Source organism: Cervus elaphus, chromosome 23, assembly GCF_910594005.1.
Source record: "Cervus elaphus chromosome 23, mCerEla1.1, whole genome shotgun sequence".
Classification (NCBI taxonomy): Eukaryota; Metazoa; Chordata; class Mammalia; order Artiodactyla; family Cervidae; genus Cervus; species Cervus elaphus.
The window spans coordinates 3,975,577-4,000,566 of NC_057837.1; the positions used below are offsets into that span (position 1 = coordinate 3,975,577).

Sequence of the window (24,990 nt, forward strand, 5' to 3'; positions counted from 1 at the left end):
GGGTGGGAACACTCCCCAGTTCTTCCAGACTGAGCTGCTGTAACTTCACATCATTGTTTTAACCACCTTATCAGTGTACAGCCGTTTTACCAGCTAATGAGCCCGATAACAAGTATGTTTTCACCGAACACTCCCTCTCCAAAAACATTCCCTCTGTAAGGTTTTCCTTCTATTCCTCAAGTCTTAAACCTGGAGCCTGAGTACACATAGCTGGCCAACACCTTGGACACCCTGGCGTCGTGAAAATCAAAGTGCCGAGAGCTCACTCACTTATGTCACAGTTTTGGCCCATCCAGCCTGGGAGGCAGTCGCAGTAGTAGCTGGCAATCAGATTCTTACAGGATCGGGCGTTTACACAAGGTTTGGCCTCGCATTCATTTGCATCTAAAGGAAAGAGGATGGACAGTGAGAAATAGGGTTCCACCCCACCCCCAAAAAAAAAAAACCACCAACAGCTTGTCTGAAGTGAGGCATTTCAATAAGCTCGCTAAATAAGAGATACTATCTGGAACATCTGAATCCTCCTAGCCATAACCCAATAAGGCACGCTAACTGATAACTTCCCAGCTGCTGTGAACAGCCAGCCCCAACCGCCCGGCAGAGAGCACCAAGCACTTCGGTGCAGAACCCAGCGTAGCCTAGTTGCTGGGATTTAAAAGTGGCAGAAAGAATGCGGACAGCTCATTCCTCATGAGATCATCCCCGTTTGGAACCCAGCTGAACACTTCTCGGACAGACGATTGACATGGTTCGAGGAATCCCACGACTTTCCCACAGGGCCTCCGAGAGCCAGGCCATTTGCATACACGTGATTTCTCCCAGGCTCACTGGCACGACCCTCGATAATAAACGACTTCTCGGGAGGGATGGCGCGGAACTGGCACTGCCGGTCACATGCATCTCCCCTAGCAGCTCAGAGGACTCACGCTAACCCTGGTGCAGGAGTTCTCTTACCTAACTGGCACGTTTTGCCAGTCCACTGGGGCGGGCACAAGCACTTAAACCCGTTCACCAAGTCCTGGCAGGTGCCCCCGTGGGAACAGTTATTTGGAGAACAGTCATCAATGTCTGTTGACAGAGAGAGGAGAGGGTTGGCAGCTTAACCTCAGTCCATTGACAATCAGGTAGTTTACCCCCACCCCTCACGTGAGGGACCTTCACTTAAGAGCCAGGCGCCTGCTACAAGTGACAGCCACGATGACGGTAAGGCCCGATTTCAGCTTTAAATCCCCCACTGGCCCAGTTCATCTAATCCCCGACCTAAGCGGGCAGGAGAGCCGGCTGGATCCCGGGGCGTCAGCCCTTGGTAATTTGGGACACCATCTCTGAAGAAACGTTTCATCGCAGCTCAGGGATTGCTAAGGAGTGGTAAGGATAAATAACTTTCTTCACTGGTGAGAAAACATCACATTCTTATCTGCTCACAGAGTTCTCCCAAAATAACATGCCTGGGGTACCCAGCCTCCCACTTCCGCACTGGACTCCAGGGCCTTTGGAGGGGTGGTCTCCCGCACACTCAGGAGGTGGCAGGCTCTCCCTGTGAGCCTGCTTGCTGAGCCTGCATGCCCCAGGAGACGGGAAGAGAGGAAGCCACCCTTCTCTGTTGCAACAGGGCACGGCTGGCAGCAACCAGAGTCCCACAGGCGGTGGGCGGGGGCAACCGCAAGCCCGGAACCAAATCCTTAACTGCGTCGCCTCCTGCTATCAGGAGTAGATGACAGTGGCCCTCAGGCCTGGCAACACCCCCACCTCCAAGGGAAACGGCAGGACCCACACGTCTGTAACTTGGTAGCCCTGGTCCCTCTTGGAAAATGTTTGTCCCCACAGTGAGCTTCAGTAGTGACAACCTGCCCCACAGGTGGCGTCTGCAGGACTTCGAGGAGAACCACGGCCCCCAGGATTCAACCTAGAGGAGGCGGGCCTCCGGGGGCCGTGCAGAGGGAGCAGCTTTCCCGGAGAGCCTCTTCCCGCCAGAGCAGCACGTGCTGACTCAGGGGGCTGCCTCAGACAGGGGAGCCTGGGGACTTCCCCGGGGCAGGGCCTCGGAGCACGTCTGATCCCTCCCACGGAGACGACGCGGGGCCTCGACAGTCCTGCATCTCGACACAGTGACCCATGGCCCCACACCGAGAAAGGACGCAGGTCAAAGCCCGGACTTACTCGTGGAGCACGTGGGGCCAGTCCAGCCCGGAGAACACTCACACTCGAACCCCAGGGAGGTCTCCTTGCAGCTGCCTCTGTTGTGGCAGGGATCAGAGAGGCAGGCGTGCTCCGCTGTGGACACCAGAGGGCCGTCAGCATGGGACGCCCACCAAGAGGCTACCGGACGCGAGCCCCCCCGCCAACCCCACCCACAGCCCACCCCTGGGCCACCAGCTCGAGCTTGTTCAAGAAATGATGCGTATACACTAACATGTGTAAATAGACAGCCAAAGGGAATTTGCTGAATGACTCAGGTAAATCAAACTGGGGCTCTGTAATAACCTAGAGGGGTGGAAACAGGTGGGAGGGAGATTCAAGAGGCAGAGGACATAGGTCCACCTGTGTTAACATACGTACAACATATCAATTCATGTTGATGTATGACAAATCAAGTCAATGCTGTAAACCAATCATCAATTAAAAATAAATAAATCTTAAAAAAAAAGAAATGAAAGCAAGTGTGGGACACAACCCCGCTGTGTCTGGGGAAAAAGAAGTCACCTTTCTCGCTAAGCTCTCTGGTCACCTTTCTCCCAGCTTCTGACTGGGAGCTGGGTCACTACCCTGCACACACCGCCCCGAGGCCATCAGCCACACCCAGAACACTTGGGCAACTGGAGGGAGGTTTCAGAGAGCCACAGAGCTGCTGGGAGCACAGGTCTTAACCCCGAGGTCAGTTTCACCGTTCCCAAGTCTCTAAGGGTATTTGAGATGAGCGGACAGAAAGAGTAGAAAAGGGGCTCTCTCTGCGCCTAGACCACTTACCGATTTCACAGTTGGGCCCGGAGTACCCTTCGGGGCAGGAACACTGGTATTTGTCAGGCCCTGTGTTGCTACAAGTTCCCCCATTGAGACACGGCTGATGGGTACCACAGTAGTTGAGATCTGCCAAAAAGACCCCAAAGAAGTCTCTCAAAGATCAGAGAGGCTGCCCACCTGCTGCATTCCTAGACCCACTCCTCTTTACAAGCTAAAACCGAGAGAAACAGACCCAAATTCACAGCGTTAAAGGCAAGCTCAAGCAGATTCGGAATAAAAGCCCCAACAAACAGAAGTAAAGGAGAGTGGACCCCCTGTCCCCGCGCCCGGGAGGCCCCTCTGTCGCAGAGCTGGCCGCCCCCGTCCCCCTGCCCGGGACGCACCTCCGTCGCAGAGCTGGCCGCCCCCGTCCCCCTGCCCGGGACGCACCTCCGTCGCAGAGCTGGCCACCCCCGTCCCCGCGCCCGGTACGCACCTCTGTCGCAGAGCTGGCCGCCCCTGTCCCCGCGCCCGGGACTCACCCTTGTCGCAGAGCTGGCCGCCCCAGTTGGTCTCGCAGAGGCACTGCCAAGGTTCATTGCACGTGCCGTGGACACAGCCGGGGTGCGGGATGCACTTGTCGCAGTAGAGGCCCTGCCAGCCGTACTGACACCTGTGGACACACAGCGCCAGCCCTTACCCTCCAGAGCCGGCGGGGGGAGCCGAGCCGGAAAACAGGCGCTCGAAGCCCAGGCTCGCCAGTTCTGGTGACCGCCCGTCCAGGGGTTCCCTCTGAACAAACGTTTTCACAGAGGGACCAAGGGCCCCTCCCGGGCCCAGGCGACCCCCGACAAAAGGCAGGCCCTGTCTGGGGAGAGGCCCGTGCAGGGCCGTCCTGCACAAAGCCCCTCTCTCTCCTCAGGCTCCCGCAGGAGCCCAGGGGAATCAGTCAAGCCCTGGGGGCAGAGGAGAGGGCTTGCCCTCCAGTGACAGCAGCCACGCACATGTCCTGCAAACGCGGCGAGCTTTACACCGCAGCTCCGCTGGGTGCCCTCTCAGAGCGCATCGTGACCGCAGCCCACGACAAGATATCAAGGGCGGCAGGAAACTGCCTCCCAAGGAGGCGTCCTGAGACGGGACAAGGAGGGAGGGGGCACGCTTCCTCGCAGAGATGGGCTTGGATTTCTGGACACCTGTCTGCAGGGAGAGTGAGGAAAGCAACCGTGCTCAGAGCCAGCTCTGTGGGTGACCTATGACCCACCATCGCGGCTGCTTATGCTCTTTATTCTATAGCAGTTATTTCTCACTTTGCAAAAACCGAGCCAACTCAGTTTATCCAGCATTGGGGAAGGGAGGTGCGTTTCCTTTATAAATAAGCACATCGCTAATCGGACTCTTTGGAGGCCAGAGAGTGCCTTTGGTCCTCAAACAAAACCAGACGCACACACATTCACCGGGGCAGGGCTCAGCTACACTTCCCTCAGGTTTCAAGCCCTCTGCAACTGTATCTTCTCAGAAGTGCAGCTTCAGCAAGCAGGTGGGCAGAGGGGAGGGGACCCCACGGCAGAGGAAGGGGCAGTGAGCAAGGGCGAGCGACAGGCAAGCATGTCCAGGGTGGGCCACCAAAGCCCTGTCAAAACCGTCTCCCCCTTCCTGGCCATTCAGCTGCACTTGGGAAAACAAGCACCCCAACATGCAAAGGCTTTCTGCTTCCAGAGAGCTGAAGGCTGGCTAAAAACCCTCGTCATGGGAAAATTATAGGGATCCAGCTAATAGCTAATCACCCATGGCCGCGAGTCAACTTAGCCCCTGAGAATTCTGACTAACCACTTCCTAACTTCTAAAAGCAAGCCATCCACGCCCCAGTCCAGAGAACCACCAGGATGTGCGGTTTAAAAATCAGACACAGGATTCCGGTTGATCTGAAATGAAACTTCAGTCTAAATGACAAATGACTATTTAATGGAGTAAAATAAGAACAAAGTCAATCCTTTGGTAGCAATTTCTTTAAAAGTGGACACTCAAGTTGGTGGGAGCTCAGGGTGATGCTTTTGATACTCTCAGCCTAGAAGGTAGATATTAAGAGGGAGCTGATTTGGAAATAGCATTCTCTTGTCTTTCCCCAATTCCCTCCCAAATGAGGGTTCGCTACACCTCTTCAATTTGCTTAACAAAATGCAAGAAGAGACAGCTGAGGACCTGCCCTCAGCTCTTAATTAATGAGAGCTGGATCCCCAAGCATAAAAAAAGGAACCACAAGAGGCCACGGATGACTTCAAAAGAAAACAAATAAAAATACTGACCCTAAAACAGGCATCCACAAAGTTATCCCAGTTTAATAATATATGATTAAGGTTCTCATGAGAAATTGAAGCGACTTTCCTCACAGGATGATTCACAATTAAGTTTGATATTATTGGCAGGCTTGCAATGAAGCAAGACCGTGAATCCAGGAAAAGGAACCCAGGTCGACTGGGGAGCAAGAGAGGCAAGGCAGGTTCTCTCATGTGGGGGAAACAAAACAAAACCCCAGCCCTGTCAGCCACCATCCAGAGGGCCGCTTACAGGTCGTGGGCCATCCAGCTACGTGAGCAGCAGGACCGGTGAGAAGGTTCTGTTCTGATTTTTCTTTCAAGGGAAAAGGAAAGAGCAGGGTGGGAGGCTATGCAAATGCGGTGTGGGAAAGTCACACCTCCAGTCAGTGAGGGCCTGCGTGTTCAGGCAGGAGTGGGAGGGAGGCTTCCAGAGAGGAAGGGCTCAGCTCTGGAGACAAAGCCTGTTGTTCTGGCTGGGAGGGCCTCCCCGGGCAGCAGCATGTTTGTTCTGATGACGGGAGCAGAAATCAACCCCTAGGCTGATACCCATCTGAGCCCAATGCAGGCGCTGCGGGTGCCCGTGAGCTCGGCTGCTCTGAACCCGCGAGCACCCTTCAGGAGAAGGGCCTGCTCCCCGCCCACCAGCTGCCCCCACTGACGGGGTCCGCCCCAAACCCCCTCGGCCTCCTGGAGCATAAGTGCCGCTCTCCACAGTGCAAGGACAGAGACATCTCAGAGCAGCCTGCTTCCGTGTGACTTCAGCAGCCCTGAGCTCTCCTTTAGCCTCAGAGCTCAGCGCTCCCGGCGGCAGGGAGCACCCCGAGGTGCAGACCATGGCGGTCCTCTAGACTTTCTGAGCAGCAAAACCACGTGGCTGAGGCGGGCCGGCCCAAATGCAGATTCCCGGGCCCAGCCGAGGGAGTGGGAGCATCTGGGTGCAGGGTGGTACCCCAGATTCGGGGCAGGACACAGAGCACCGGGGTTTGTTCCTCTAGCAACAGCAGCGTCACCAGAGGCTTGCTGCAAGTGCTGAGACTCGATCCCCCCGCCCCCGACGCAGAATATGATTCAGAATATGCGACCGCACAAGACCCCAGGTAACGTCAGTTTGAGAAGCACTGGTTTAGACTAAGGAGTCATACATAAGCTGCCCTCAGCTCAAACTGGAGTGGCTTTGGGGGCGAAAACGACAGTCCGAAGGACCCATGTAGTGTCACATTAAATCTGCTAATCCTTCAGGTTTGGGAGGGTTTGAGTAAAGTGGGTGCTCCTGTCAAAATGCCACAGACACCCACAGCATTTCCTGAGACAAGCCTTTCCCAAATGGGCACGATGCACATTTCAAGAAGTTCCAAAAGATGTAAGCGGGAAGCGGCGGGGGGGAGGTCTAGGTTTGGCTTCTTGCATTGTCCCGGGCCATAAAAGAACAGACTTCAAAGGTCGGCAGCAAAAGTCTACATTCATCAGGCTCAACTGACAAGATTCCAGCCCAGCCATTAACCTCTCAGCACCGGCCCGGCTCCCGCCTGCGAAGGGGCCAGGAGCTCGTGCTAATCCCATTCTAAAGAATGCTCCACTTTCCCGACTGATGGGAAAAGTGGGGGAGGGCCGGGAGCCGAACACCACGGCCAGCACCAGCCCGTCCTCGACAGTCCATTAGCACTTGAAGGGGAAGATTATAACAACGTGTTATCAATTTACAAAACCGTTAATACATGAAGTCACTCGCTATGCCCAGAAGTTTTTTTTTTCCCAAGCATGTACATTCCAGTGGACAGCTGGTATAATAAGCTTCGGATGTGCTTATTTGAATTTTTTTTTGGTCAAGTTTTCTTGTCCTCCAATGAAAGACAGGCATATTCACAATAGAGTCAGTCCTCTTTTTGCATTAAAGGGATAATTATTAGGGAGAAAAAAAAGTTGAGTTTTTACCTGCAGTCGCCTGGGAGTTTGCAAGACCCATGCTTGGGGCTACAGCCCTGTCGGCAAATAGCTGTAAAAAAGATAAAAAAGGGAAACACAGAAGGGTGTGTCAGCACGCTGCCAGTCTCTCACAGGGCCACAGTTGTGGGAATGGCCTCGTCTGACAAAATCCACTGTTTCAAGAGATCTTATTTCAAGTACACTGTAAGGAGAGGAAGATGGGAGGTGTCCCAAGAACGAATCCAGCTTTAAACTTCAAGGCCCTGCGAGCAGATCCTCAAACGTGACGGTATTTGTGGACAAAAAGCAGGCAAGTGGGTAGGGGAAGGGGTGCCTCTGAATGATACATGCCCTGCTTCCACCCTCAACTCCCACCCTTGCCAAAAACAAAAAGAAGGCCTAATCCTCCCCTGGCCATCATCCTTCCTCCATCCTCCAGCCTTCCTAGAACCCTCCGACCAAACGCCTGGTGTCTCAGAAAGCCCACGGGACTCACAAAGCAACCAGGCTGACCTTACTCGGCAGGCTAAACCACCAGCCGGATCTAGTGGTATGTTTTTTTTTTTTTTTTTTTTTGCAAAGTATTCCTACAAAGCAATTCTGCTTCCTTTATGGAAAAAAAAATTTTGAACAGACATTAAAAAATAGTAGGCAGATAGTTTTAAGTAACTGTTACTGATTTTTAGGACACCAACTATTTAAAATATGTTTATCAGTCCTTTCATTTGGATCCCAGAAAGGCTACCTTTTCAAATTCCTGTCTCTAATTATTTAAGAAAGCATTTTTGCCCAAGAGACCAGCAAATTCTTCTTTGCCCTGCCCTTCAGCCACAGTTCAAAAATTCATTTTTTAACTTGAGTTTATCTTAAAGGAATTTACCAAATCATATGAACCAAGCAGAATGCATTAATGTTCGTAAGGGCCTATTATATGGTTAACTAGAATTACCCACCAATTTGCTCTGAATGAGCAGCTTTGTGAAGGGGAAGCCCACAGACAGTTCTGTGCACACCTGTGAACTGGTGCGAACTCCCCGAATTCTAGCAGTCAGGGCTGACAGTCGACAGGACGTGTGGAGGTGTGTCCCGCTGTGGGCACATTCAATTCACCGCTCACTCTCTCCCCAAGGCCGTGCCCCCAGGGATGCCCAGTGAAGGCTGCTGGGAGGCCACCGTGAGCCCAGGGTGTCGTTTCTCACAGGCTCTCAGACACGGGCTGGGTAACCCCGTCTCAGCCAGCATCTGTTAGGTCAGGGGCCTTAAGCACAGACCCCGAGAAGTGGGGTCGGGCAGCAAGCGCAGGAGCGGAAGAGGCTGAGCCGGAGCCCGGCCTCGCCGGCCCAGGAGCCGCTCTGGAGTGCGGACTGCAGCCCTGAATCAAGGCCGCGGGGGTGTGGCCCGCACACACTGGTGTCAGGCACTCACAGGCCGAGCCCGAGCGGCTGGGCGTCAGGCAGCACCCGTTTAGCCCAGGACAGCGCTCCAGAGATGGAGCTGCTGTGAGGGGTTGGTGGGCAAGGCTCGGAGCACCTGGGGGAGGGGGTATCCACGGCAGCTTTGTGTCTGGGGCCTAGAAATCAGCCCCCGTCTCGCATGCCCGGGAGGCCGCCTGACCGGAGGCGGGCGAGACCGTGGCCCTCACAGTGACAGCCGTCGAGCACGCCCACACACCTTTGTTGCACTCCAGGCCCGTCCAGCCTTCCATGCACGTTTTGTTCCCATTCTGGTCACAGGCATAGTGTCCAAAGAAGTCGTCTCTGGGTCGGCAGAACTTATTGCAGCCGAAGCCATAGTAATAATCATCGCAGATTACTCGGATCTGATACTCAAAGTGGGCAACCCCTGCGTTGTGCTTCAGCGTCTGCCACTGCCGGCCAGGGTTGATCATGCCTGAGTGGGAAGCCTTTTCAATGATGCTGTCAGGTTCTAGAGGCAAAAAAAGAAAAGGATTAATCACAGTAAACTTCACATGGGAGATTTCTCCCCCAACCATTCTGATGATTTTTAATAACAAATGCACCTGGTACAAAATTCAAACAGTACAAAAGGGCGGAAAATGAGCCATTCACCTCCCTCTCCAGAGGCACCCACCGTACATTTACCTTCTTTCTTCCACTATTTCACTGTTTGCAAATAAAGTGAAATTATTTACCTAGTTTCTGACATGTGCATTGAGGTTGTTTTGGCCTTTTGTTAATAAGTAAGGCCACAAGGAACAGCCTTGAACATATCTGCCTGCATGTGGTGCTAAAAGAAAGAAATATCCCAGAAACAGAAGTACTAGGTCAAAGACACACACATAAACAACCCAGTTCCGGCCAGAAAACTCCAAGCACCAGGATCGAAGCCCTGTCCTGCTCTCCCAACCAGCAGAGGAAACTTCCCCAACAGCAGTGCCAACACTGTGTGTTATTGGATCTCCAGATTTAATGGGTATGTAAGTGATGGTGAGAACCCTTCTGACAAAACCATGTGTATCTGTTCCCCGGAACTGCAAGCCTCTTTCTCTCCTTTACCAAATCTTCTGTTGTGCTGTTGGTAACACTGGTTTGCAGAAGCTCTTTATATGTAATAGAAAGAGGCCCCTCTCTTATGGAAGGCTACTCTTCAAGAAATTTCATTATCCCAGGTTAAGGTTAGCAACCTTTCTTTTCTGGTTTTAGAGTTGTGTATTTTGCTTTAGAAAAGCTGTGTCCACTCCCAAACTCTTCACTGGAAGCCAAAGAGTAATACTGGGTGTTTTTTTTTAAGTTGAGAACTTTGCTGCCTCTTAAGCTGGTGTTTAAACAGCAATACCACGAACTTGATGTATTTGAACCACCTTTGCCCGGAGGGCAGATGGGAAACTCATCCACCCCAGTTTACAGACAGGTGGACTGAGGGTGTTTTCCAGCCAAGTCAGGCTCCTTAAAGAGTGCCTAGACTCACCCGGGGCCTAAGCGGCTCCAGGAAGAGGCAGTGGTCCCTGCCCTGCGGTCACTTATCATCTAGTCGGATAAGAGACAAATACAAAAACAGCTGCAGACTCCAGGTGTCCGGAGCTCGGAGCAGGGCTGTGGGCAGGAGCCGAGGCCCCAGGTCAGCACCCAGCCTGGTCCTGCGTTTGTTTTCCTAAACCTGCCAGCACCAACCCTGGACACCATGTCAAAGCCAAAGCCGCCTTGGAGCGACCGTTATGGCCTGTGTGCAGTGTCTTTGTGATTCTTACCCACCCACACCCCTGTTTTTCTAGGCCCAGGGCCTGTGCTCATTTGCAAGGCTGGGCCAACGCCACAGGTGACCAGGACGCGGGCCTCCTGGGTGGCCTCAGCCACACTCCACCTCAGACAGCGCCCAGTCCGCACCCTCTGGGCGCTTACCTTTGGGCAGGACAAGCCTTGGACAAGCCCGCATACCTGCAGACCTACACCCCAGCATGCATGAAGCACTTGCAGAGAACGCTTTCCTAACCTGAGTTTTGCAAATAAACACGGGCCAAAGAATGACAAAAATGTCCCTCTATTAACTGTGTGTTTGCTCTGCTGGTTCAATTAAAAAGTGGAGTGAGCTATTACTATGTGATGATGAGATCTTAATAAAGGAATTACTGAAACACACTGGCCCTGGCTCCAAGGCCTCCCCTCCACTCAGGCAGGTGAGGACAAACAGCTCAGATGGGAGTCCAGGGCACTCTGAAAGGCACAGGCTGCCGCGTCAGTCAGCTCTCTGCCGTGCTATTTCCGGGAGGTGTTGTGGAGACATCATGTCAGAGTCCTCAGTGGGGCCAACAGGGCCATACAGCTACCCTCACACCGGCATGAGATTCCTCCTAAGGGCTGAGAGGGAGGTAGGGTGTCTGGGACACACTTCCTGGCATCCGGGTTACAGAGAGCATGTCTACTGGCAGTTTTTTCTAAGCTCCTGCCACCTGAATCACTCTTCCTATCAGCTTGGGGCGCTACCAGTGTTTCTGGGCGAGTTCAGTTGGCAGTCCAGCTTAAAGGCTGGACTTCCCTGGTGGTCCAGTGGTTAAGAATCCACATTCTAATGAAGGAGACGCTGGTTCTCTTTCTGGTCTGGGAACTAAGATCCTACAGGCCTTGCAGCACACCCAGAGATAACAGTGATGAAAAAGAGAGTAGAAGGGAATGTTAGCAGGCCTTCCTGCAATCATGAACTGCGTGAAGATGGAAGACAAAGCACCCGCAACAGTTCTTCAGGCCAAGGAGGAGGGCATGAGAGGCAAGTATGAGCAGAACCCTGGAACCACGCCAACCACAAACCTAGATGGCAACCTTGGCCAAGAAGGCTAAGTAAGATATAAGGAAAACCTGGTCTAAGGATGCCAACTTGTGTTTACATACCTATTGATCAGAGTGATAAAAAGAAATCATTTGCTCTGGGAAAGAGTAAAATGTGCACCCTTAGATAGCACAGGCCTGAGAGGTGAGCGATGACTGTGAGGGCAGATGACAGCAAGGCCATCCTCAGACAATACTTTCTGACACGTGTGTATCTCCTGGGCTTCGCCTGGGCCGGGCTGTGCCCCTGAGGGTTCACTGCAGAGCTGCTGTGGGAGGGAATTCTCAGTTCCGAAGCTCAGGGCTCTGCCTCTAAATCTGAAGCCTTGTTTGGTCCTTCAAGAGCAGCCAACTCCGTTTGGGTTACTACACAGCTTCAGTTTCTGCCCTCGTGGAGGACAGTCCCCTTGGGAGGCATAGAGTGTGAAGGGAGTAAAAAGCAAAATACTCCAGGGAGGGGGAACAGCACGTGCAAAGGCCTTGAGGCAGGACAGAATGTGATGCCTTTGAGAACAGAAAGGTGACTGGTGCGGTATGATCACACGGCTGTGACAGATGACAGTGTGACCGTGAGATGGAGCAGGCAGGGAGACAAAGCCGGGCTGTACCAGAGGCTTTGGGGCCACACAGATACCTGTCCAAGCTGCCAAATGGCTCTTACAAGGTGATACTCAAACGGTACACTTTGAAAAGATGAAGATGGCAGGAGAATGCAGAAAGCACCAGAAGTGGACCAGGGCAGATAGACAGAGGTCCAATTAATTCAGCCGTTACTATAGGAGTCCAGGCACGAGCAGACGGTGGCGCGGACCAGGACTGCAGCAGGACGCCAGTGAGCTGCTGGACACAAGACTGTCAGAACTCGGAGGTGGATTAGACGCCGACAGGAGAGAGGGTGGTACATAGGGAGTGCCGCCCAGACTCCTGGATTATAGTCCTGGGCGTTCAAATGCTGCTGCCAGTCACCACCAAGGGCCCTAGGCAAGCTCCGCTTTGGGGAGGGAAGATGACACACTGGGTTCTGATCATGCTATAATTCAGGATACCTTGGAAGCACTGCAGAAGGGAGGCTGGACAAGCAAGTGGATAAGCCACTCCCAGCAAACCCCAGCCCCTCCTCATCGAGTTCTCAACGTGAGCCTGAGTGCCCTGCAGGGGACATCCCGCAACTTGGAGGCAACCCTTCACTTCAGGGGTAAAGGTCTGGGAGCCCTTTATCCCCACCCCAATGTTTCCATGGTTTTACCTCCCGGCAAGGGACGAGAGGCTCCAGAACCCCCAAAGGGAGCAGACAACTGTGGGCAGCTCTGGGTGGGCCCCCGCTTCTGGGGGAAGAGCTACCTGACCTGTGGGTGATGGGAGGCCTCGGAAGGGCCCTGCAGATGCTTGGGGCTCCCTGCACACCCCGACAGGTATCCTGATCCGGCTCTCACCAGGAGCCAGCGGGAACCTCAAGGATGCTCACCCCACCAGCCTGTGTCAACATCAACACCAGGATATCTGAGGAGCCTATCCCTGCCCCACGCCCGTCACCCCAATGCTTAGTGACCGCTGCAAGCAGGTCCCTATGACATAAGGCTCAGCCAGCCCCCAACGCGCGTGGCAGGGGAGGGAACAAACAGGGGCCCACAGCCCTGACTGGCACCAGCCGCAACCCAGGCTGGGCGCCGACTCCCCTCCCCCCACCACAGCGGAACAGGGCACCGCTCGGGGACTCAGATGCCAATGGAAGGGGGTGACCCAAACGGCCTGGAGCCTCAGGTAATGGGCTCAGCAGCAACCAGGTGGGCCCAGGCGGCCCAGTGAGACGGGGCAGGCCCTCCGGTGCCCCTTCTGGTGTTCACCAACCCCCGAGTCAGGAAGAAAAAGGAAGGCGGGGAGAGAGGGAAATGTCACTATAGCAGGGTCAGAGGGTGAGACCCGCAGAGGGAAAGGTCAGAGGCAGCGGGCTGATGAGCCCTCCTCTTGTGCAGACTCGGATTTCAGCGTGAACCAAGATTCCCCATGACAACCACCCAGATCCTGCTGGCAAAAGGGGAACTGGCAGAATCAGCCAGGGAGGGGAGGCGTATTTGGAAGCTACAATTCAAGAGCAAAGGCCCTCCAGGGCCTCCCCGCCCCAGCCCCTGCGCCCGCCCACCCCCAGCAGGGGAGCCCATGCTGAGAATAGGGTCAGCTTGCAGAAGGGGACAAGCCTGGCGTGGTGGCCACGAGGCACTGGAACCAGCTTCAACGAAAGGACTGTCATGGCCAGTGTGGGAAACGCAGACACTCAGGGCTCACCTGCCCACCGAGTGAAATTCAAGGTCGGTCTTTCGAGCCCAGAGCCACCTCTGGGACTTTATCTTTCCGATGAGAGATTAAACGCTCACTTAAAATTTAAATGGACTTTTTAAAAGTCACTACTTTGATCCTTTCACAGTCTACAAGGTTTTAGAGTTGTAAAACCATTAAGATCTCTATCCTAAAGATAATCTAAGGCCTGTATTCAGGGGCTGAGTTAACTAGCAATCTGTCCTGGCCACTTAATATTCCAAGGGAAAATTCTAGGGGAAGGGATGGAAAAAGACTCCATGGAGAGGTTCAGGGTTGGGGGGTGGGTGGGTACAGAAGGGTCTGACAGGCCCGGGGGCCTGCTCTGTGCTTCCAGACTCACAGGTTGATACTTACGGACAGTGTCATTGCTGGAATCCCACGCCTCCACAAGCAAAGTGTAGGATCTCTGAAACACAGATAAACAACAGCTCAGTACTCAGAAACCGGGGTCAGCTCGCAAAGGTCAGGCTTTCACGGCCTGCCTGCATGCTCTGCACCGAGATGGGACCTGTCTTTGCTGTGAAGCGAGGCCCTGGGTGCTCAGACCCAGACCAGCTCCCCACCACCCCCAGAGCCCAGCCCAAGTTGACAGAAGAGACAGTGCTCTCTGTCGTCCGCAAGCAGGCAGCCCCAAGTTCCGAGCAGGAAATGCCACCTCCCGATTTGTGCACACTCGACGTGTGGTTTCCCCAAACTTTCCAGCCTCTTAGCATGACGCCCGAGAAAGCTGCACAAAGAACTGATTCTCAGCTAACCTACCCAGGTATCTGGGCTGGGGAGTGGGGGTGCTCAGCCAGTGAGGAGGCTGCGGACTGCTGTTTCACTCCGGGCCCTGCTGGGGAGGTCCCCAGGGGGCCCCCTTTCCTTTTCAGAACCCCTTTGAAAGCCCTGTCTGTGTGAGACCATCTCGGCTCCCACAAGTATCAGGTAACTCTAGGAAGCAGGAGGGGTGGGTAGGTGCAAAGAGACTCTGAACACAAAGGCAGTAACCTAACTTAGGGGTGCACAGTGCCGCGGGTGGGGGGCTGGTAGACGATAGGAAAGGAAGTATAAAAGGAAGAAAGAGCTGCACTCCATGGGTTATATTTATTGATAAACTTATCTGTCAATAAGATCTAACATTCCAGGAATAATCAGAGTCCACTAACCAAACAAATTCCCTGGACACTGGCGGGACGCCAGCAATCCTACTGAGAGCACCTTTTATCTTCCAGCTTATCTCAGAATTCCACCTCTCCCCCCAAAACCCAAGCCATCAGCAAATTCCCGCTTTTACTCAAATCTTCATTTGTAACTTAGGATGAGGTCAGTCTCACAAAACACCAGGCTTTCAAGAAAGCTTCTGCTGTCTTCGTGATGGGAAATGTATCCAGGAGGGGGTGGGATGGAGAGGAAGGGCACGTGAATGTCTCTATGCATCCCTGCCTTTCACTGTCCAACACCAGGACGCTGGGAAGAGCAGCGTGTATGGATCAAACAACACAACTACAAGGTGAAGGCAAAAAACAGAAGGGGGAAGGAAGAAAAAAAAAAAAAAAAGAGCTTCATTCATAACTCAAGGCAAGCTTACTGCTCACACAGTGACCCAGCAGGTCTTTGAATATAAAAATATCTTGTGATAGACCCTGCCTTGGAATTCAGCCGAAATATGTTTCATACTCAAAGCAGAGTAGGATTCCATTTCGTTCACTGATAACTGTGGGAAAATGCTCTGAAAAGCAAGTAGAACCAGGCAAGCCGGGGCATATACCCAGCCCTCTCCTGCGACCGGCCAGAGGTCCAAATTCAGTGCTGTCATTGTTGATATTTTATTAGTGAAAGTTACACCTTATTTACTGCCTCTGCGTTTCCTACGATTTCCTACACATTACAGGACCCCTCCCTGAGAACAGCAAGAAGTGAAGTTTCTCTGCAGACGTGAGAGGAGAGGCAGGTCCATATGAGGCCACATGTGGGGCTGATGCTGGATAACGAGGCCCTTCCCTTACCGGTCACGACAAGACCCACCTTCTCCACTTGCACATATTGCTGCAATTTATCCTCTGATTAAACGCACCAGCACTAAACACGTAATGCCTGCGAGCCCCACGAAAGGAAGGGCCTCTGGGATCAGCTGGCGTGACAGCAGGGACTGCTTAATGCTCAAGGGAGGGGGCAGCATGGTTCTCACACAAGGCCCTGGGAGGCCAGGCTGCCTTCAGAGTCATCCTCCCAGAACTGGGAGACCTCAGAAGCTGCTGGCCAACACGCCCCGCCTCGAGGGGAAGGAGGGCAGCATCTGGGTCTTCCCACGAACCGCCTTCTAGGAGGCAGAGGTGGGCTGGGGGCTGCAGCATTGGCGGTCTTGGACCGTCTCACTCCCAGGCTTCAGAGGAGGGACCACAGTTCTAGGACTCAGCTCCTGGGGCAGGAGGACTCCTCCCCAGCCAACCTTCAGAGCAAAGACTCCTCTCCGAGGCTCCTATTAGGAGGCACTCTCACCTCCCACTCCGTCCCCGCACTATAGATCAACAATCAAGATAATTTGGCAATGATTATTAGTTGCTAGGGAACTTTAACTTTTCCCAGGCCCACGCCTGACCTCTGTGCATCCCAGAAGGTACACCCAGACTCCCGGGTGCAGACCACGCATGCGCACCCTAGGCCATCAAGGCCAGCCACCAGGTCCCAAATCGGCATTTTGCTACAATCACATCACACGCGAGTGACCACTGCCAACCTAACCCCAAAGGGGGCTGAGTCCCAGGGCCCTCCTCACGGCGTGGCATGGGCGGCAGGTGAGATGACTGGCAGGTGTTCCAACTTACTAACAAGTTCATACAAACATCCCCACCCCCCAAAGAAACACAAAAGAAACAGCAGACACCTGGGTTTTTCTTGGTTTCAATCTATGAGAATAGGATTCTTATATAAAGCTACCTGGCATCCATCTATTTTTCCTTTTTTCCCAGAAAAAGAGCCAGGGGGAAAGCAGGAGGGATGGGCAGTATCAGACCTTCCATTTGGGCTCCGAGTGAATGCCTCTGCCCCTCCCCAGCTCCAGGGACCCTGGCAACCTGGGAGCTGGGTCTCCATTCCGCACAGCAGAAGGAGCAATGGTCCGCTTTCAGAAGGCCCTTTGGAGAGGATGCCCTGGGATTCTACCTCGAGGAGGGTCCTGGCCTCAAAGCGCCCCCACCCCCCCTGCCGGGGTTACCTTGGCACCGGGCAGAGTGGTAAGCACTTAATTGCCACATTAAGAAGGGGGGATGTGAGAAACAAAGGTGGTTGTGCTGACAGCTGGGAGCTTCCTTTTCCTGGCAACAGTGGCAGCCACACCAAGCCCTGAGAAGTGGCTGTCTCCCCTCCTGCCAAGCTGAGGGACGCAGACAGCCCACCCTGCACAGAGTACACGTGCAGCGTCCAGAGGCCCCGGCGGGCGGCGGGCAGCGCGCCCTGGGAGCGCCCAGCGTGCGCGGGGGGCCATTGTACGCAGTCATCGCCCCGGTCAGGCTGGGGCCCTGGGCTCTGCTGACTCGACGGCCGCGTCCTGTCTCTGCACTATTTGTGAGGCGGCGGCATTATTCCCTGTAATCCTCGTTTCAGTCAATCCGGCCACACTATTGTCCTGCCTGCGTCTGGGTGGCCAGAGTAGAATATATTCCAGGCACAAACATATTACATAAAGGCTCCAGAAATGCCATGTGTGGGCACACACGTGCTCACCCCGACGACTCACGTGTGTGGCGGGGTTCAGGCACCAAGTGAGGTGCGGAGCGGGGACAGCCACCCCATGGCGGCCCAGCTGAAACCTCAGTCATGGAAAGCAATTTAGTCTGCAGGGCTTGACATTTCAATAGAGTCTGATCTGGTTACAAAGGGTGATTTTCTCATGAAACCCCACCTCAAAGACTCACCAAGTGGGGCCCCAAAGCTCGGATCCAGATTGGAGACTCTCAATGAGATGCCCCCACCCCCTTTCCCATCATTACCCCTACCTGTTTGAAAAGCATCCCACTGATAATTAAATGCACCAGTTACAAAAGGGTGGCGAGGTTAATAGATAGAATACCGAGAAGCCAGCCAAGCACAACCGTCCGGTTCACACAGAGCAAGCCTGAACAAGATGCCTTTCTACTCATTTACCAAAGTGCGCAGAAACTGGGCTGAGCTGGTGGAGGACCCTGGACGTCTGACTACTTATGTGCCACGTTAGCCACTGGGACCCACGCTGCGGACTGCCTCCCTGCACACACACTGCACCAGAGACAAATGCCATTGGTGCCATAAAGTCAAGGACCACAGGGGAGGGATCAGAGACCAGTATGGGAATCACGACACTGGCACTCACCCCCCACGCCCCCACCCCCGGAGCCAAGATAGAAGCAGAACGTTTCCCAACCCAGAAGCCTCCTCCTCCTCTAGAAAACCCAAGAATCATCACTTTCCATGTGTACTAACACAAACATCTTCCTAAAGTTGAAATCTAGGTTAGCTGTGTTTGGGTCTAACTTTTTTTTTTTTTTAATGTATTTAAAGACTGGAGCAGCTTGGAACCTCACCTTGGCAGAGAGGGTAGAAACATGTCTCTAGAAGTTTACCAAGGGGAATTCTCAGGAATATTTGCCTTTACGGATTACCATGCTAATTGTATGCACGTCCAGAGATTATGCATTCTTACACGGTAACTAATCTTGAACGCTTGGCACTAGAACCAGGTTCTGGCCCTCCTACAATGGGCCAGCGGCTGCTCCAAATCCAGCCCAGGCCTCTGCATTCCTGTTTTCAGATCCGGATGTGAAGACTCTTTGTTGCCTTGGCTTCATTTTTTAATGAATAACATTTTTCCTCCATGCTAAACTTTTCACATGCCTTCCATCCAAAAGGTCCGTTACAACCGTTTGCTGTACAGATTTTAGGCAGCGTTCAGATGGCTGGTTTTCAAGGAGACTGCGTGCTTTGTAAGGGGCTGCTGCCCCTCCTCCTCACCCATCCAACTTCCCTAAGAGCCTGCATGCCAAAAGCTCTACCAGTCTTGAGAAATGTTTGAAGTCCCTGTAGAATGATGGGTGTGGATTGGTGGGTTGCAAACTCATGCAAGTACTGGAGATTTGAATAAGTTGCTAAGAAACAAGACAACAAGGAGAAGAACACAACCGAGGCTACACCTGGAAGAGGAAAAAACTACGAGAAACCTGGTACCTTGCACAGGGAGTCCACGTGGGGAGCGGCCATTCTGCAGACCCACAGCACCAAATGAGCACAGCTCAATTTTCTCCCCAGCCAGGTTTTGCAATGCAGACATATCATTTCATCGCTTTAGTATGAGGGAGGTGTTTTAGGGCAAAGGGTGTTTTCCCCACACACAGAAAGTCCCTTGCTATCAGCATGTATGCACGTGAGCTGTTTGTGTGCATGCACGCTGATCACATGGGTGGCACATTCTGACTGCAGAAAGGGGCCAGTTCCAATGAGAACCCCATCCCTCCACTGGTTACCCATGTGTGGAGGCCCAGGAACCTGGAAAGTGAGAGTTGCTCAGTCATGTCTGACTCTCTATAACCCCACGGACGATACAGTCCATGGAATTCTCCAGGCCAGAATACTGGAGTGGGTAGCCTTTCCCTTCACCAGGGGATCTTCCAAACCCAGGGATCGAACCCAGGTCTCCCGAATTGCAGGTGGATTCTTTACCAGGGAATTCTTTACAAGGGAAGCCCCAGGGACCCGGAAGGACAGCATAAAAGGCAAAGGCATGTCAGTGGCAGTCTGTAACTAACCTTGTAGCATCTGATTTACTCAGTGTCAATGGCATTTAAATAAGAGGTGGAGGGGTGAGGTGCCTGAACTGCTTCTGACAAAGTTTCTCCAGATTCAGTTCACTCTAGGGCCAGCAAAGCATCAGTAGAGCGAAACTAGGGTTCCTAAAAAGCTTTTCAGGCTGCATAGTGGTAATTACACTAATGTATTTTTAATGAGCAGGCACTCCTGGGATTTAGTACTAATTTTGGAAAGTGCAACTTACCCATTTTGGTGATTTCTAAATGGTTATTCCCCAATCTCTTCCCGTTGAGCCCAATTACCTTTGATAATGTATGGTCTTATCACTGGGTCCTCTGATTGGAGGATCATAAATTAGCCTCATTGCTTCAAGTCAAGCCCCTTCCAGCAGCACTGCTAGGGTAATTAGAAGCCACAGAAGAACAGCACCGCCAGGCTGGGGCAGTGGACCCCAAGTGGGACACAGTCAGATACTGTCCAGAGGGCAGACCCACACCACAGAGCGGCTGACAAGGACACGGTTCTTGGATTATACTTCACATCTGACCAAATCATTGCCTCCTCTCCCATTCTAGAACATGAGCGGTTGTTGGATTTGGGTTATAATTCCAAACAAAAGACGTGAATTACACCACCTTCTAAAGTGACCTTCTCTGCACTCTGAACCACCTCTTTACCACTTTCAGCAAAACCTGGGAGGACCCATGCCGATGGTAACTGTGGCTGCCTAAGGGTTAGAAGCTTAGCAGCCTGGAAGTTCAAGGTGTGTGATTGTTTTAAAAAACCATATCCTCCTTGAATTCTGTACCCAATTCAGTTATTACCTATTCAAGATAGCAGCTTTAAATAGGCACACTCATTAATATTTAATTAGCAAGCTGAAATGAAGCTGTGCAATCTACTTCCATACTTAGGCAGCCACCTAAGTGCTTTCACTTCAGTTAACACTCGCGCTACAATCATTCTTGCACATTACAGGCGTTAGGGTTTCTCCAGCTACACTGGGGCAAACAACACGGCACACCCCAAGTCCACACTCCCGTGGGAAGTCAGGCACAGCAGCCCTTCTGGGGGTGATGGGGTGGGGACGTGTTTATGAGGGACACAGGCATTTGGCCCAGCTTCAAAAGAACCACACTCGCAGTGCAGCCCCAGCTGTCTTCCCCATTCGAGAAAAGCCAAGAGTCTATTTCATGGTTGGTGACCCGTGGGGCCTGAAAACCGCAGAAGAGCACCAGCGAATCCATCCTCTCCCTGCCCTCCTACACCGCTTCCGCCCATTCCCATCTAGGGCTCTCCGCCAAATGTCAAAAGGAGACAGACACACCTTCTGGGTCAGCCTCCCCAGCCAGCCTGGGGAGCAAGACTCCCCCGGCTCATCCCGGCTGGTGCTCTGACCCTGCTCCCCACGAGGAGCCTCAGCCAGCCCCGCAGCTTTCCCACATCACTAACAGGATTCCTTTTATGGTCTTGTGAAAAGCGAGGGGCTCCACACGGGTCCTGCCGGCGGTGGGGCCACCTGCGGGCCCCTTCCCCCTAACTCCAAACACACGGTCAAGGGCGAGGGCCGTCAGCCCTCACAGTAAACTTGGGTCCAGCCAGATTAAAACGTGGCCAACCTCTTTAGCTTAGAGCTCTCCCTAATAGGGGATTAGCAAACAAGATAAACGCTCTTTGTAAAAATGAAATCCCGCAACAGGCCCAGTCCTCCGTTCTCAGAGAATCCCACAAACCGCAGGGTTTAATAAGCCCCGTTTAATGGCACGTTTCTGATAACTGTCTTATCTCAGCCAGGCAGAGGGCACTCTGTAGTGCCAGCTCCAGTCAGCGCGGGCCTGAGAGCCGCCGGGGCTTCCCACACACTCCGAGGCCAGCTCCCTCCCCCCTGCCGCAGTCAGGATCCCAGCCCCAGCCCGCGGTAGGAGGCGGCAGAGCGCGCCCCGTCCGAGCACGTGGCGGAGAGGACCCCGCGGGGCACCGAGCGCCCCCTCTCACCGCCCGCCCGGCGAGCCCCGGTCCTGGCACCGAGTCACGCCTCCCGGGCGGCGGGAGTGGGCCAGAGGGCACCCACACGTTCCCCCTCCCCTTCCTGCTGCGGCCGCGCTCATCTCCTTCCACCCAGCTCGGGATGTTGCCGGGGCCTGGAGCGGCTCTTGAGCCGGGGGGCTCTGGATTTGCTCCCGCAGGGCCTGCCTCCGACGAGCCGCCCGTTCCCGGCTTCTGCGTGCCCCCCAGAAGCTCACGGGGGCCGCGCGCCTACCGGACGAGGGCGCACCCCCGCCCTTCCCGGGGAAGTTTGCAAACACAGCTGTTCCAGAGCCCGGGAACCGCTGGAAGTGAGGCCACCAGAGCTACGCCGCGCGGGGGCGAGGGCAGGAAGGGAACGGCAGGGGGCGGAGGCTCCCGGGCCCGCGGCGCGGGCCAGAGCCGGGCCAGCCCGCGGCGCCGGCCCCCCCACCCCCCGGCCCTAACCCGGTCCGGAGCGCGCCCCCGCACGCACCGAAATCTCCCGGGGAGCAGCGGGAAGCGGGCCCCCCACACCCTTCAGGAAGGACACGCCCGCCCTCCGGGCTTCTCACGGGAAACGGGAGGGTGCCAATTGGACGGCGTTCGGAGGCCAGAATTGTGCCCTGCCGCCTTCCACAGCGCATCAGGTTTAATTGGTTGAGCAAAGATCATCCATAATGACCTCCTGGCTCGGGCGGTTACTCTGGGGCCTCCAAGTTGCAAGTTTCAACCGGCCCTCCCGGGAGCCTTGCCCCACAATACTCTCTCGAGCCCCACTTTCCACTTTTTTTTTTTTTTTTTTGCGCGAAGCAAAAAGTATCCGGGCTGGGGCCTGCCAAGATCTAGCACAGAGCCTCAGCTCCCTGACGACCCCCGCACCCCCGCATCGACGTCCCCGGCCTGCGCCGAGTTTCCAGCCAAGGCCCTTTAAATCCCTCTCCTCTCGCAAGAGAAAGCAGAGCTCGGCCCGCGGGTCCGACCCCCGGCCCGGCCGCCACTCACCGGCCAGGCGAAACTGAAAGGCAGCACGATGCGGTTGCGTTCGTTGCCGCGACTGGCCTTGAGGTCGAAGGTGTTGCCCCCGATGACAGGCGTGGACCCCGAGCCGAAGCTGCACGGTCCCCCGGCCGTGACGCGCGACTGGTACTCCTTGAGGCACACTTTGAAGTACGTGTTACACTCGTCGCGGGAGCACTTGCGGTCCCCCGGGTTCCGGGAGCCGCCGCAGCAGTTCCCGTTCTGAAGCTCCCCGTTCACGTTCTCCAAGGACAGGATCTCCAGCTCGAACTGCCCCGAGGCCCCGCACACCTGCCGGCGAGGGAGGGAGAGAGGTCAGCGCAGGGGAAAGTTGTTTTCTTCGAGGGTGGAAGCGGCGACTCCCTCCCCGCCCTCCCCGACGAGCCCTTGGCGCCAAGTGAAACTCATTTTGCAAAACTGGGTGCAAGGACTCAACGCGATTCCCGGGCTTAAGAGTCTCGAGTGTGGGAATGATCCGACACGACGGTCCCCTGGGAACAGGAGCGGCGCGAACGCGCGTTCTGCCTAGCTGGGAGGGTACATTTGGGAGCCCGGGAGTCCCCCTGGCCCAGGTGCAGCCTATCGGGCGCAGGGGCCCAGGCGGGAGCCGGCGCCCCAGGGCTCCGAAGCCCGCTCCAGACGCTCAACCGCTGGCGTCCAGGAGCGCCGCGAGGGGAAGGGAGAGGGTTGGGAGGGCCGGGAGGGAGGCCCCACGGGCTCCTACCTTGGCTCGCAGGGCGCAGAGCAGGGCAAGCAGGAGGCTCAGGGGGCGCCCGGGCCGGCCGCGCGTCCGTGGGGACCGCATCGCTGCGCCGCGCGCCGCAGGCACTCGGGACGCCGCCGCCGCTGCTGCTCGCGCTGGTGCTGCCGTCGCCGCTGCCCCTGCGGCCGCCGCGTCCCGGCTCTAATATACTCCGCCGATTGGAGCATGCACGACTGGAAAACAACACCACTTTTCAAAAGCCCTTTCAAGAGCGGCCCGTTCCAGAAGGCAAAGAGCCCGGCCTCCTTTTATTATTCTGATGGCTTCTTTGAGGCGCTCCCCCTCCTCTTCCACCTCCTGGCTTTCTTTCCTTCTCTCGAGCTCCCCTTCTTTTATTATTATGATTATGCGCAGCCTTTTATTCCCTTTCAGATCAGCTGCTTGAAGAGGAGGGAGGGAGGGGAGGAAGAAAAAAAAAAAAAAGCCGGAGCCCAGCTCGCGGGCCAGCCGCAGGTAGCACAATGACGCGTGCCCGCCCGCCCGGCTCTCGGAGAGGGACTCAGGGAGCGGGTCTGGGAGCCGCGGCCGGGGCTGGCCACCTCTACCCAGCGCGCGGGGCCGGCGCATGCGTCCGTTCATATTCATGAGGGGCGTGCCCGCCCGCGCCACGCCCCCGGCGCTGGGCGGGGGGGACGAGGAAGGGCCCGGGGGCTCCGCGGCGCGCTGGGCGGCGCGGGTGCCGGGCCGGTGCAGACCCCCACCTGCGGGCGTTCGGACCCGGCGGGAGCGGGCGGAGCGCGGGGGGACGTAAAGTCTCCGTTGCTCGGGGGCGCGCGGACTCCGCGCAGACCGCCCCCTCGGGCGCTCGGGGCAGGGAGCCTCGGGCTACCCGTCGGGGTGTAGGCGCCGCGGCGCTGCGGAGCGGTCGGAGCGGGGCGGCTTCCGCCTTCCGAGCCGCCTGCGTCAGCTGCGGCTTCGCCCCGGGCGCCGGGCCCGCTCCCCGAGAGCGAGCAAGCGCGTCGCCCGGAGCGCGCGGCTGGCGGCGGCGGCGGGGCTGGCGCGCGGGCCGCCGGCTGCTCGCCCCGCGGAGGCGACCTGGGCCGGCGCTGCTGGGAACTTGGGAAAACTTTCCCGGAGCCGGGTTGGCCGCAGAGGCGAGGGGAAGCCTCGGCCGCGCCCCGCCGCCGCCCAAATCTGAGTCTGTGGAGCCCGGGAGGGCCCCCAGCTTCCTTTTCCAACCGCGCCGGGGCGGAGGCGGAGAGGCCGGCGGGATGGGGGGGCGAGGGCCCCGCGCAGGCTCGGCGCGGGGCCGGGGGAGAGGCCGGAGCCCTGGGGCTCGTCCTCCCGCCCCGCCGCCCGGGACGCAGTGCCGGGATTGCACCTGTAGGCGGCCTCGGAGCCGCTCTGGGTGGCCGGAGCCCAGCCTGGGAGAGACTGTCTCCCCGCCGTCGCCCGGCAGCACAACTGGGCTTCTCTGGGGTAGCAGTGGAAACCAGTGCTATTTTCTACCTTGAGGCGAGCCTCGCAATTAACAGCGACACTCTAGGTTACAACCAAGGTCAAAGGAAACCTGCCCAACGCCTCTACCAGCCGCTTTCTGGGGGGACCTGCTGCTGTGTTGGAGGGGTCTCTTTAGGAAAAAAATCGATTTCCCCTGAAAGATGCACCAAGTTTTGACCCCTATATGGGGTCCGTCCTACGGGAAAGCGTGACTATTTAGGGGCCGGAT

At 55.5% G+C, this 24,990-nt stretch overlaps 2 protein-coding genes across 2 annotated transcripts in view; both read right to left on the minus strand.

The window, feature by feature from the left end:
• The window catches only part of JAG1 (jagged canonical Notch ligand 1), a 35,279-nt gene extending 11,436 nt beyond the window's left edge, over positions 1-23,843 (minus strand). The window contains exons 1-10 of the mRNA XM_043883190.1: positions 23,283-23,843; positions 22,544-22,849; positions 14,129-14,180; positions 8,850-9,104; positions 7,188-7,248; positions 3,483-3,613; positions 2,968-3,087; positions 2,161-2,274; positions 955-1,068; positions 271-384 (exon numbers count right to left, since the gene is read on the minus strand). Coding sequence (XP_043739125.1) covers positions 271-384; positions 955-1,068; positions 2,161-2,274; positions 2,968-3,087; positions 3,483-3,613; positions 7,188-7,248; positions 8,850-9,104; positions 14,129-14,180; positions 22,544-22,849; positions 23,283-23,363 — 1,348 coding nt within the window. The 5' untranslated portion in view covers positions 23,364-23,843. The remainder of the gene's footprint in view (positions 1-270; positions 385-954; positions 1,069-2,160; positions 2,275-2,967; positions 3,088-3,482; positions 3,614-7,187; positions 7,249-8,849; positions 9,105-14,128; positions 14,181-22,543; positions 22,850-23,282) is intronic.
• Positions 23,669-24,990, minus strand: part of LOC122681770 (translation initiation factor IF-2-like) — a 29,335-nt gene continuing 28,013 nt past the window's right edge. Inside the window, exon 3 of the mRNA XM_043884196.1 lies at positions 23,669-24,735. Coding sequence (XP_043740131.1) covers positions 23,863-24,735 — 873 coding nt within the window. The 3' untranslated portion in view covers positions 23,669-23,862. The remainder of the gene's footprint in view (positions 24,736-24,990) is intronic.